The sequence below is a fragment of the Labrus mixtus genome, chromosome 9 (genome assembly GCF_963584025.1).
Source record: "Labrus mixtus chromosome 9, fLabMix1.1, whole genome shotgun sequence".
Taxonomy (NCBI): Eukaryota; Metazoa; Chordata; class Actinopteri; order Labriformes; family Labridae; genus Labrus; species Labrus mixtus.
This window is the reverse complement of record NC_083620.1, coordinates 11,749,208-11,762,306: the sequence shown is the minus strand read 5'-3', so window position 1 is coordinate 11,762,306 and position 13,099 is coordinate 11,749,208. Positions and strand designations below refer to the sequence as shown.

Sequence of the window (13,099 nt, the reverse complement as noted above, 5' to 3'; positions counted from 1 at the left end):
TGGTTAGGGTGATGGCAAAGTATGACTGTTCCCTGGCTTATGAGTAAATGGGGGGTAGACTCGGTTGTCTCTCAAACGGAGGGATCGGGGGTTCGATCCCCAGCTCCTGCAGCAACATGTCTGATGTGTCCTTGGGCAAGACACTTAACCCAAATTTCCCCCGCCAGTGGATTATGAATGTGTAAGAATGAGATAGTTAATACTGATGGTCTCACTACATAGCAACCACTTATACAGTGTGTGTGTGAATGGGTAGGTGTGACATGCGGTGTAAAAAGTGCTTTGAGTAGTCAGAAGACTAGAAAAGCGCTATACAAGCTCAAGTCCAATTACCATTTAAATGTTGTATAACGGCTGTATGCAGACACCCTATGTTACAGACAGTACATTATGGATTCAGGCCCTCATGTCTATTAATTGTTGAGTGCATTTCCAGCACAAGCGTGGCTATATTTACAATAAAATATTTTGTGTTTTTACAAGGCTGTTGGGAGGTACATGGTCAAAGTCTAGCTGTTGTGACATTTGTTGCTCATGATGATTTCAAGAAGTTTGAGCCTGATAAAACATTCATGGTTGTAGGTACATAGAAGCATCGAGGGCATGAATAAGTTATACATGTTTACATTATTCTTTTGGCAATATATCTGCTATATCTGTTTAGCATTTTGTTTATTCCATGACTCGTTAAAAGATAAGCCACACCAAATGTCAGGACAGGGCTTTTCCACCAAGTCTTTGAGCCTTGTCATTGAAAAACACATCAAGCAACATAAACATGAATACCTGCATTCCCTGTGAGTATCCATGTGTGACTGGTTCACCACAGTCTCAAACTGTAATAGTCCCTAATGGAAGTTCAAGCTCGCAGTATGTTATTTCTGATCCTTTTTTTCCCCCATGGAGCACATGTTAAAAAAAGCTCTTTGGCAGAGAGGGCTGGAGGTGGGGGGTCAAAGTCTGTTGCTCTGGTGCTTTTATAGTGTTGCCTTTGATTACCCACACGATTAGGCCCAGTCCCTTTGCTAATCGCTTTTTCATGCTGTTTATAACAGGTCAAACATATGCATTGATTCCGCGTTAGTGTTTAATCTTAAAATGTTCTGCATCATCGCACCAGGGATTAAGTGTGCGTACAAGTGTGTGTATGTAGGAGCGAGAGTGGGGAATAGAAGTCAGTCTGTTGGTGCATCTGCGTGTATCCATTTCTCTAAATGAGAAGCTATTCTTGGTTGTTTGTCTTTTATGTCTGTGCATGCATGTGTGTAATAATAATTGATTCTAGTTCATTTCCATATGAATGTATGTGTTCTGGTTATGAAAACAGTGGGGTCTTTGCAGAACGACCTTTACGGTAGCTGTTTCAGTGATAATAAGCAGATATAGAGGCAGGCGGCAGCCTGGCTTTTATTTCGCTTCTAAGATGGCTAATTGCTTGCAAAGATAAGGATGAAAGCTTTTCCTGGTGGCCCCCATATGTATCAGTGCGCGAGTGAAAACATAGCACGACCTCATGCATTTCTACATGGAGCTCTTAGGCAAAAAAAGGAAAAAAAGGATGGCGGTAAACAAAGCAGCCGGCGAGAAAGGAGTCTATGTTGGTTTTCAAGGTAGAATTGACAGACAGTACCACAGGCAGGTGCCGGTAGACTGACAGTCACAAATAATAGATCAGAGAGTAATATACAGGGAGACAGACTGGCTGTCTTTCTGAGGGGGAGAGTGACAAGGAGGTACACAGTGAGAGACAAGAGACAAAAGGCAGATTATCAGGTGAACACCGAAAAGGACAAACAGGATGGCCGGTAGAAAGCCGTGCCTCTGTTTCCGAGCAGAGACAGAGATAGAGATAGAGGGGAATCATAGAGAGAGAGAGAGAGAGAGAGATGCTGACATAGACAGGCAAGACTGACAGACAGACAGGAAAGCATAAAAAACAGACAAACAGGCATAAAGATAGAGTGAGATGCGCTGCTACAAATGCCAGCAGATTTGTTGAAAGTGTTTACTGCCGTGTCAGTTCTTGGTAAGCAGCTGGAAACAACAGACAGACAAAATCGAGAGATAAAGACGGCAAGAAATGACTGTAAAAAAAAAAAAAGGAAAAAGATGGAGACTACGAGGGACTGTCAATAAGCTCTGACCTTGGAGTTTCTGACCACCTGCCAAAAACATCTGCCTGTAAATCTATTTGGTGTGTGCGTGGGCATGTGTGCAGGCATGTGAGCGAACAGGAGTGTGATTCATGTCTTTGCTACACACTGGGTTGTAAAGTTATTGGCAGTGGAAGTAAAAGGTAAAAGATAGCTAGCGAGAGCAACCTTGAGATTTAATATCTACTGTGTTCTATCTACAGAAGAGTTCACACAAATGTGCACTCACACACAGACACACTCACAAATGAAATCTCTGCCTTTCTGGGTGGATTAATCATTTTTTCTCAATACATGTCATTAAGGACGACTTCTAACACACAGTCACGTCTAGAGATTTCTATTGCATTATCGATTTCTCCTCTCCTGTTCTGCTCCTCAACATCTCTCTCTGTCTCTCTCTCTCTCCCTCCTTTCCCCCATTCCTCATCGCTCTCGCATCAATCCCGCCCCCTCCCTTACTTCATCTCTCGTCTTCTGTTCTCGCTTCTTCGTCATTTCCACATCTCCTAAGCTGTTACCCCGACACAGGAACACTTTTAGCTTTTTGTGAAGCTCAGTACACCTACGCACCATTAACTGTTGATGCACCTTTATGTTGCTTACATGTAGAGCATCATGTAGTTGAAAACATGCTTCAGGTGCTTTTTAAACTGAAAGTGACTTTCCAATGAAGTTTTGCTAAAAATATTCCACATAAGGGGAATACAATCAACAGAGAAGCTGAGTGTGTAGCCAACACTTTGCAGGGTTTTAGTACAAAATGATTCAGTACTTTTAAACACATTCATCTCACACACTCTCCCTTCTCAGGTGTGGCCAGGAGAGACTGTATTTCCAGACTACACCAGCCAAAATTGCATCGACTGGTGGGTTGATGAGTATGAGCGCTTCTCCAGGGAGATCAAACACGATGCCCTCTGGATTGTAAGTCAATTTTCAAAAGAACTTAAAATGAGGAGTTTGTATTCACTTATAGTTCTTACTTACTGCGAATTCTGAAACTGACATTACATTGCAGCCAATTATTGCACACCAGGGCAGTGAGCTTACTTTTTTTTTTTATTACACCACAGTGAGTTGGAAAAGCAGGGCCTGGGAAGAGCACCAAAACAGACTGGAATTATATTAAACCGTTAATGATTCCTCGGCTACATTTTTTTTTTTTTTTAGATTCGCCTCAGTCATTACTTGAGCTGTTTGCTGCAGTACACACTATTTCACTTTACTTACTAACTTACTGACCTTTGCACAAGTCACTTCACAAATTTTGATCTAGAGTAAAATATATCTAAATAAATCTTTATTTCAGTGTGTTATGTCTTAAGAAAAGAAGGCTTTTGTTGCCTTTAAACAATGTACAACAAAACAGGGCTGAGCAGGAATCCTGGTTTCAAATGCTGTTATCTCATGTTAGAAATACTTACAATCATTGGAGATAATGAGCTGTTTCAATTCATAAGAATGTTACAATTTGAAAATGACAATCATGTTTTATTAAACTATGTTTTCTGGTTCACTTGCAGGACATGAATGAGGTTGCTAATTTCAAGAAAGGGTCAACTAAAGGCTGTGCTGATAACAATCTCAACTACCCTCCCTACACGCCAAGTAAGTTTCTTAAGTATGGAGCGAAAGTCCCACTTATTGTACAGTCATGGTGCGGCTGTGGTTCAGTGGGTTGAGTCAGTTTTTCTACCGGAAGGTTGGGGGTTCGATCCCCAGCTCCTGCAGCTACGTGTATGATGTGTTTTTGGGCAAGACATTTAACCCCAAGTTGCTCCTGCTGCTTTGTTGGTGGTGTATGAATGTGTATGAATGGGATTAGTCACTTTACATAGCAGCCTCTGACATCAGTGTGTGAATGAGTAGGTGTGACCTGTGATGTAAAGTCACTTTGAGTAGTCAGAAGGCTAGAAAAGCTCTATACAATCTCAAGTCAATTTACCATCTAATATCACCATATCTGTGTTCATTTAAGAGCCATGATTGAGATTGATTATTGTTGGATTGTCCCTGCTTTCAGTCATAACATGACGCTCTAATGCCACTGTAGAAAAAAGTAGAGGGTGTCATAGGCTTGCAGCTTATAGCACCAATACTGTGTACAAGTTGATAAATTCAACACAAAAACTCATAAAGTAAGTTCATGTCCAGAGGAAAGCTCATCTTAAATAATGGGTCCCTAGGGAGGAATTTTGGAAATGACTTGTTTGCCATTTCTTTTACTTGAGCTGTGTCGCAGACAAGATGATCATAACTGGAAAAGGCATGCTCCCCTGATGCCACCTTTTTATTGGACTTCTCCTTAGTCATCCTATTCCTCCATTTCCCCCCCTCTGTACTTCTCTTCCTCATTCTCTCCACCTCCTATTGCTCTATATATCAATGTCCTTATTTTCCTTTCCTGCGCCCTCTCATTCCTATTCCTCTTCTTCCCTCACCGCATCCAATATTTTGTATTCATCACATACCACATCTCAACTTACCCCATCTCTTCACCTTCTTCATTGTTCCTCTCCCCCAGAGATCCTGGATGAGGTGATGTACAGTAAGACTCTGTGTATGGACGCCAAGCAGGCCTGGGGGAGCCACTATGATGTCCACAGTCTATACGGCTACTCCATGGTGCTGGCTACTGAAAAGTGAGTGCATTTACAACAAGTTATGGCAGTTAAGCCAGCTTCTTCTTGGGAGACCAGCTTGCAACAACCCACTTCAGAGCAATGAGACATTGGCAGATCTGAAATGCACTGTGTATTCAGAAAAGTTCAACATACAAAATCTTTAAAATTAAGTGTTTTAGAATAAGAGTTTACTGAAAGTTGGCCCCAGAACAGAATTGTGTAACTAATGTGCAAAATTGCAGCAGATAAATATGTCCCTTTAGTGCAGCTGTGACTTCTGCCCTGTGGTAAATCGTTGCATGTGAGACTCTCTAGTTGGATTCTGTGTGATAAGTGCAGAATGGGATCTAATGAGTCCAGCTCCAAGAGTAAGTGGATGGAGTTCTACCCTAAGTCTGGAATTGGGTCAGTTTGAAGGCCCATTAGCTAAGCAAACGTAAAGAGGGGAAATCAATAGGAAAGTATGGGATCAATATCCTGGCAGAAAAATGATCGCTACTTGAGTGAACCATTGCAAACCTAGATAGAAATATTAGGCCTGTTATACCTTTAAACCTATTCAATTGTTGCATAATTCCGTGTGCATTGTGCAAACAGATGGCACACCACAACTTGTGGATATACCAATACATACACACCAGTTATACAAATAACACCAGTGATGATATTGTGCTGTGTGACTCGGCTCCAGAATGAATGTAGCAAAAGTTTGCAAGAGCATGTCTGATTTATCCCTTACAGACTGTCAGAAAAGTTAAGTCATTATAGTCAGATGAATACATTTGTGGAAGCCTGGCACATTAGCGAGCGTTGCACTTAAACATCACAGAGGTACACTGCATTTTACGTCTAGCTTAGTGCAGACATCTATAGTCGCAAAGCCCTTAGCTACTCATTTCACACAAGGCTAAAAGTTGGCATCAGTTGCTGGAGTTGTAATTTGCTCTAATGGTGATGGTATGGGAAATTGCATCAATTAGAAAGGAAGCACACACCTGCACTAATAGGTTTTCAGCTGATGGGAAATAACTTCCCATGAAAGTGAACTAAAGAATTGAATAAACATACTTATGGTAAAAGGTAAAAGATGGCGCCTTAGCCAAGACAACTGGAATGTTTCATTTTCAACAATGGGTTTTATAAATCAGTATTACATCACCTTTAGTTCACTTATGGGGCAAAATCTGCAGCTATTTTATGATGATTCATCCCTGCCATGCGTTGTCAAATTATACCTTTAGATTCCAATAGAAATCATTACATTTGAATATAATGCCAATGTGACCTTTCAGGTATTTCTTTATTTCCCCTGAATGAGGCCGCATAGTGTCTGCAGAGGCATATAACATTATTTCTTAGTGGTACTTTAAGCACTGTGTTCCCGCATTATTTTTAAATTTCCTACACTATGTACGGTTATATACAATTGTCAGAGCTCAGTTATTTATTGTAGACGCCTATACTGATAAATGCAAGCACTTACAGGTACCTTATTTCCTGCCACAACCACAGAAAGAAACATAACACTTACATACACACATATTCAAGGGACACCCTGAAAACAAGTCTGCCAAAGTCAATTTACTGACTCATTCCTTTAAGGATAGCTCATCGTTCTATTGCCTCCTCCTTCACTCCCTCCTTCTCCTCCTCCCTTTGTCCAGTAATTAAAATGTATTATTGGCAGGAGACACATTTTGTAAACATCATCAGGGCTTTCTATTGTCATGGAAATCAATGATGCTTCGATTTCCCTCATCAAACAAAATAATAATGAACAATGGGGAGGGAAAAGTACTACTAGTTCTGGCTTTGTCCCCATCCAATATCTCTCTATCTTGCCCTCACTGTATGTTCTTGTGTATCTGTTTTAAAAGTCTTACTCCCTTGTGTTCTTCGTGTCATCCTCTCCCTCTGAGTCCCCTTGTCCTTTTTATCTGATTGACCCCTCTCTCTCTCTCCACCCTCTTTTCTGCGTCTCTCCTTGATGCTTCCCCTTCATCCCACAGAGCTCTGCAGCGTGTCTTCGGAGGAAACCGTAGCCTCATGTTGACCCGCTCCTCCTTCCCAGGTGTGGGAAAGTATTCGGGTCACTGGCTGGGGGACAATGCTGCCAACTGGAACGACATCAAATGGGCCATCCCAGGCATGCTAGAGTTCGGGCTCTTTGGGATTCCGTATGTGAGTAAAATTTCACACAAAGGGGTATATGTTACTCCAGAAAAAAAAGGACATACATTACTAGCCATTTCGATGATAGTCCTAACAGAGCTGTAAAACAATTATTTTATGTATTTCATTTCTATTGGAGTTTCAATATTACAATATTAAAATTCCAATTTGGGCCAGTCATTTTATATTTTATATTTTCCTAGCATTTATTCTTAAAAAAAGTTTTCATTTGATTTTTAATTGCCCTAAATTTTGGTAGAAAGAAAGCACCAGCCAACCGTGAGCCTCATGCCGTCTGGTTATGGAGCTTTTTTATTAAAATAGTTGGATGTGCTATTAGCTGAAAGCTGTAGTGCTCTTCTGTAAAAAAAAAAAAACAGGACCATCTAACTCTGAGTCTGAGATTCTCAGCTAGAGCCAGAATGAGCTCTTTTGTGTTTTAGTTTAGTTAACATCTTGTGCTGGCACTCTCAGGCATCTCTCAGCCTTTTAAAATGAATTCAGCTGCTAATTGAGATCTATGTTCCAACATAAGTGTAGAGACAGAGGGGCAGGCAAGATTGTTTGGAATAAGATCCATCAAAAAGTATGGAAGCACACTGATCCTCTTTGTAGGAAGAGCAGCTAGTTAAAAGTCTTGGACTAGAAACACACACTGCTAGTCAGTACCCAAGTGCACTCTGGACTGTGTACTTGGGTATGTGTGCATCTGTGGAGCATGGAGTTCAATTTGCGACAAGAAAACAACAGGGAGTCGAATGCACACAAACATAAACACACACATTTGTCCAGCTGTGAACCGCAGGTGGTCTTACGGATGCCAACTACATCCCGGCGGGACTTTGTCAAGCGGAGTTTAGGTTTTTTAGCACACACAGACAAACACAGGAACCAAAAAAGAGACAGAAAGAGAGACAGCAGGAGAAATGGGATTTGGATCGATTCCCCCCCATTGAGTGTATTGTAAATGTGGCCAATAGTAAACAATGGAAGCAAGCAGTCTCAGTGGACTGGCCTTTGACTCGAGTCTCTTTCTTGGACTCTGCGGTGCATTTAATGTAAATAAAGATCACTGCCGGCATATGCCTTCTGCCAATAATTCCTGACTTAATTGAACAGACGTCAAGTAAGACATTTCGAAAGACCATTGTGTGACCAGCTATCAAATCGCTGCCTCTTTTTGTATTACTGCAGGAGACTGTTGAAACTCAAGCTCGGTTGTCTTTTTTCCTACTGGGGATGCCTGGTTTGACATTAATAGCGTACACAGAGCTACTTGATTGTATTTGCACTCCCCTCATAAGTTGTTTATGTCAAATGGCAAGCCATGTGAAAAAATTCCCGTACATTTATTTTAACATTTAAGACCTATACTGTAAGTTCAACCTAAATGTCAAGCTGTCTTCCCCTCATGTGTTTCAGATTGGAGCTGACATCTGTGGATTCTTTGACAACACCAGTGAAGAGTTATGTCGCCGCTGGATGCAGGTGGGCGCTTTCTATCCCTTCAGCCGGAATCACAACGCTCAAGGCTACATGGTACTGTAAATATACTTTCTTTTTTTACATTAGACTGTTATTCCTATATATACGTATTACACTGTCCTAGTCTGCTGTAAAGTGCTACAGGGTATATTCTTCTTATAACATCGTATGGGTATGACAACCTCAGTTTGTTAATGGGTATCTCACTTATTCTCATCACAACCATTTACACTCCAGATGTGTTTCCAGTTGTAAAGTAGATTACAATATCTGTCCATAGGTTTTGATTTGCCTGAGAATTGAGGTGACAATTTATGTGATGACAAATATATTGGAGAAAATATATTCCAAACGAGTAGGATAATGTTACAAATCTGAATTGCCATTCATGGCGAGGCCTTATTTTAAACACTACCTTAAAGTGCACAAAGTAATAGTAACGTTAGGCTGAAGATAACAAAATTGTTAACTGTACATGATAAGTTAACATGTAGCATTAGCTAACATCACCAAGAGCAACCTGGTACACTGTTTAATAAAGTTAAGAGTTAAATAAAGATTAATATAATTTATCTTCTTACAGCGTTGCTCTCACAATTTTGGATCTGAGAGAGTAAAACACTGTATACCTGGCTTGTTGTACATCCAAATGCATACCACTTCAGCTGTTTACTGTTTAGCAGAGAGGGTGAAAAAAATCAACACAGATGGTATTTCAAAACCTTTTAAAGGCCTAACATGAAGAAAGTCACAATGACAGCAACTATCAACAGGTAGGCTATAATGATTACTTAGACTATCATTAAATCAGAGCCATATTTATGTTTCTTCAAAAAGCGCATTAAAAATGCAATTAGAGAAAATGTTATGGAGAGGCACAGGAAAACCACCCGCCGAGCCTGCCAAAGTGTTTATATTGATGTTACATACTGTGCTATCATTGTGGATGAACACAAATTACTCGGGAGAATAAGTTAGAGTCCAGTATTGAAAAGCGTGGAAATTGTTGCTCTCTCGACATTCTCCATGTGACATTTCCACGCTCATCACTGCTTCAAAAATAGAACAGCATCTAGGTAGGGAATCAGGGAGATAAGGGGGAGGGGGTGGTGGGTAAGAAATGGTGTGTGTTGAAAGAAAAAGGTGGTGGGGCGGGGAGTGTATTTGCTTGCGGACAGGGACATGATGATGATGAATTTGAAGTACTATTTTCCCTAAACTAGACAGCTAATGTTTGACCTTTGCTTTGCCCTAATCATGGCTCTCATCACACGTCCATGCAGGCCAGTCAAAACACACACACACACCCCATCCCACACATACACCACACACACAGATCTCATTGCACTCTCAGAGGTGCCGAGGGCATAAATGATTAGCCAGATGAGAGGAGCACGGCCTGTTAGCAGCTAATCACCCTCTCACTCTCCACTATCATAGAAATTAAATCATACTTCTGTTTCATTCTCACACACTTTCCACCCTCTTTTTTTCCCCTCTTTCTCTCAAGTTCTCTTTTGCTCATTTTCTTGGCAAACTTCGCTGTTAGATTAGTGCTATGTAAAGTTAATTTCCATTTTAATCATTATAAATAAGGTTAATGTGCACTTATTCCTCATGAATAAATTGGTGTTGTTTAAAAAAAAAAGGAAATTAACAGTTCCTGGTTTTTCTTCTTCCCCCTTCCCCTTAAGCTTCTCACCTCTGCCACCACTCCTCTTCACACTTTTCTTTCCTCTCACTTCACGTCTCCACTTTTCTCATTTTCCTTTTTTAACAACCTTCTTCTTTCAGCACACAATCTCCTTTTCTTTTACCCCATATGAATAAAAATCATATTTGACTTATTTCTATAATTCCTTATTCTGCTTTGGCATTCATTATCACAAGCCATTTAATGTATCTTTCTGTCTCCAGCCTCAGGATCCAGCTTACTATGACTCTGACTCAATGCTGGTGAAAACATCGAAACACTACCTGCTGATCCGTTACACACTCCTGCCTTACCTCTACACGCTCTTCTACAAAGCCCACACCACAGGAGAGACTGTTGTGCGTCCTGTCATGCACGAGTAAGTCATGGATTTTATTGTAAGCATACTTTAACATTCTGATAATACTAATTCTTATAACAATTTAGCCAGAGCTGCTGGTCAAGGACTTGGCCATTTCTAGAATACGTTCATACAGTTGGATTTAGGGCTGCTGTTGGAGGTAGTTCTCACAGAATTTAAAGAAGGGAAACGTATCTGTGAGAGAGCTAATCCCCAAAACTAAAATTTTACTCTCTGCTAAAATGTATTAGCAAGAAGCATAGAGCTTCTGTAACACAGGATCATGTGTAAGACCTGGATAACCAAACATTTTATGAATTACAAAAAAATATATTTCATTGGCTAGTAGAAAGTGTTATAAATTAAACATCACTTTATGAAAAAAAATCATAAAAAGGGAAGTAGCAGTTTCAGATGTCCTGTCAACATTTGTGGCTTTGGGGTCATTTGGGATTTTTTCAATTACTAATAAAGATACCTGGCATTTGTATAGATATACATTAGGCATAGATACTGAAAACAGGCCTCCCATTCTCCACACACAAACAAAAGTTTATTATTAGTCCTGTTTTCCTCATTGTTGTTAATTAATGAAAAATCTTGAAATAATTAAACAGAAATAAAGGACCTGGCTGTTTCGCACAATGAATTTTTGCCAGAACATAATTGCATTCGATACTTTGCTTTATCATGCTTTAGGTTCTACTCTGACAGAGCTACATGGACAGTGGACCGCCAGTTTCTTTGGGGAAAACATCTGCTCATCACACCTGTACTAGACCCGGTCAGCCAATACACACACACACAAAATATAAACAAACTTGAATCCTTATAGTGCAAGTACAATGTATGTATTGTAGAAATTCAAACTATCTTATTCCTTTCAGTTATTTCTATTTACTGTAGTATATAGAAAACTGTGTCTTGCAGAGGATGCAGATCAGTTACTCACACAGCCATACATACTCACGCACACACACACACACACTGTGACCTCCACTGGGAAAACATGACATGGGATTTTCTTTGTTGCCCTCCCCTCCTCTCATCCCCCTTTCTTCTCTCTTTCATACCCTCCCTCTTTTCTCTCAGCTCTAATGAGAGCACTGACCTCATTACTAACAGATTAGAAGTGTAGATAGAAGTGTGTATATGTGTGCTTGTGCATGTTTGTCTCATTGTGCATATCTTGTGTGTACATTTAAATGTGCGTTCCTGCACTTGCATGTGTGTGTGCGCTTATACACAGCGATTGCGGTCATGTCAAAGTGGCCTGATTAATAAGCAATTTAGCGTGGCCTCTTGCGAATTACAGAACCGTGGAAAGCGATTTGGATTCATAGTGGGGCCAGGGATAAAGTAACTTCATCAGTGTGAGTGTGGAAAAGTTATAAAAAAATAAATGGTGTGGGGGGAGGGGGGAGGGGTATGCTTGCACTGCCCTAGGGTATGAGCTGACTGTAAAGCGCTGTAAGGTGACTATAACGTTTGTGCATCCAAAGAATATCAGCAAAATTGACAAACAAAAGGTCAAGGGGCATGGATCACCTAATTGCTGTTGTCAGGACAACAGAAACTCATTTTTAGTGGGCGTGTTATGGGTTGGCATCAATTATGACCAAGCACTCATTTTCTTGACTCTTTAAAAGCAATGTGCTCTGCATCAAAGTGCCCTGATAATTGAATAGGGGGGGAAATGGCTGCAGGAGAAACCAACCTGCAAAGAGACTATTATAACCTTGATTGTTATGCTGCAAAAAAAAAAAAAAATCCATGAATAAATGTAAAGTTTGTTGGATAAGCTTAGTGACACATTTCTAATTGAACTTTGTGTATGCGTAATGTTGATCTGCCATCTCTTTGCATGACACTGTAAGGATCTAGAGGTGTACAATATACCTACATGGAACATATACATTGTATGCATTTAATCCCATTGTTTCACTTTCTGACTCCAATGTAAAAAAACATCAGTCATTTGTTAGGACAACATCTATTGGACACAAGCACATGCTCACGTTACTGAGTTGGAAAGAAAACGTTTTTTTTCCCCCTCTGCTTGAGTGAGTTAAAATCAATTGCACCAACTTGATATTGAATGTTATACAACCTGGGTTTGTAAGTTCACACCAACAAAACCAAGGATCAACATGCTGCTTGATCAATATTGAGAAGGCTTCCTACTGAACATCTCTCTCTGACTCAAACTGGAGTTCATGGCAGGTAGAGAAATACCAAACAGGTACACATTGGCCATGAACAACTACAGATCTGGTAGAACATACCCACAAAATTGCAGTGATGTAGCCAATACAGTCACTATTCATACAGCAAGTCTGAGGTTGTTCAGTACATTTTATGATGTAAATGTCTAAATCAATCACTTGTACTTAAGGTTTAAACTTCATAAAAGGGAAAACATCAATATTTCCATTTGGTAAGGGGTGTCATTGTGGCCAGATGGGTCTTTTTGCATGCACAACTGAAGTGAAAATAGACCTCCAGAAGCAGACATTGGCTTTAAAGGCTCCGACGACGTCCGCTATTCTACTTAACAGGGGACCATCTAAAATGAAAGATCAGAGGTGTTTGAATTTCCATCTTCTGT

General features: G+C 40.3%; 1 protein-coding gene across 1 annotated transcript in view; it reads left to right on the top strand.

Annotated features, from left to right (window-relative positions):
- si (sucrase-isomaltase) overlaps positions 1-13,099 on the top strand; it is a 67,909-nt gene that overhangs the window by 13,394 nt on the left and 41,416 nt on the right. Inside the window, exons 13-19 of the mRNA XM_061046260.1 lie at positions 2,967-3,080; positions 3,680-3,764; positions 4,681-4,798; positions 6,790-6,961; positions 8,375-8,491; positions 10,355-10,509; positions 11,191-11,275. Of these exons, the coding sequence (XP_060902243.1) occupies positions 2,967-3,080; positions 3,680-3,764; positions 4,681-4,798; positions 6,790-6,961; positions 8,375-8,491; positions 10,355-10,509; positions 11,191-11,275 (846 nt within the window). The remainder of the gene's footprint in view (positions 1-2,966; positions 3,081-3,679; positions 3,765-4,680; positions 4,799-6,789; positions 6,962-8,374; positions 8,492-10,354; positions 10,510-11,190; positions 11,276-13,099) is intronic.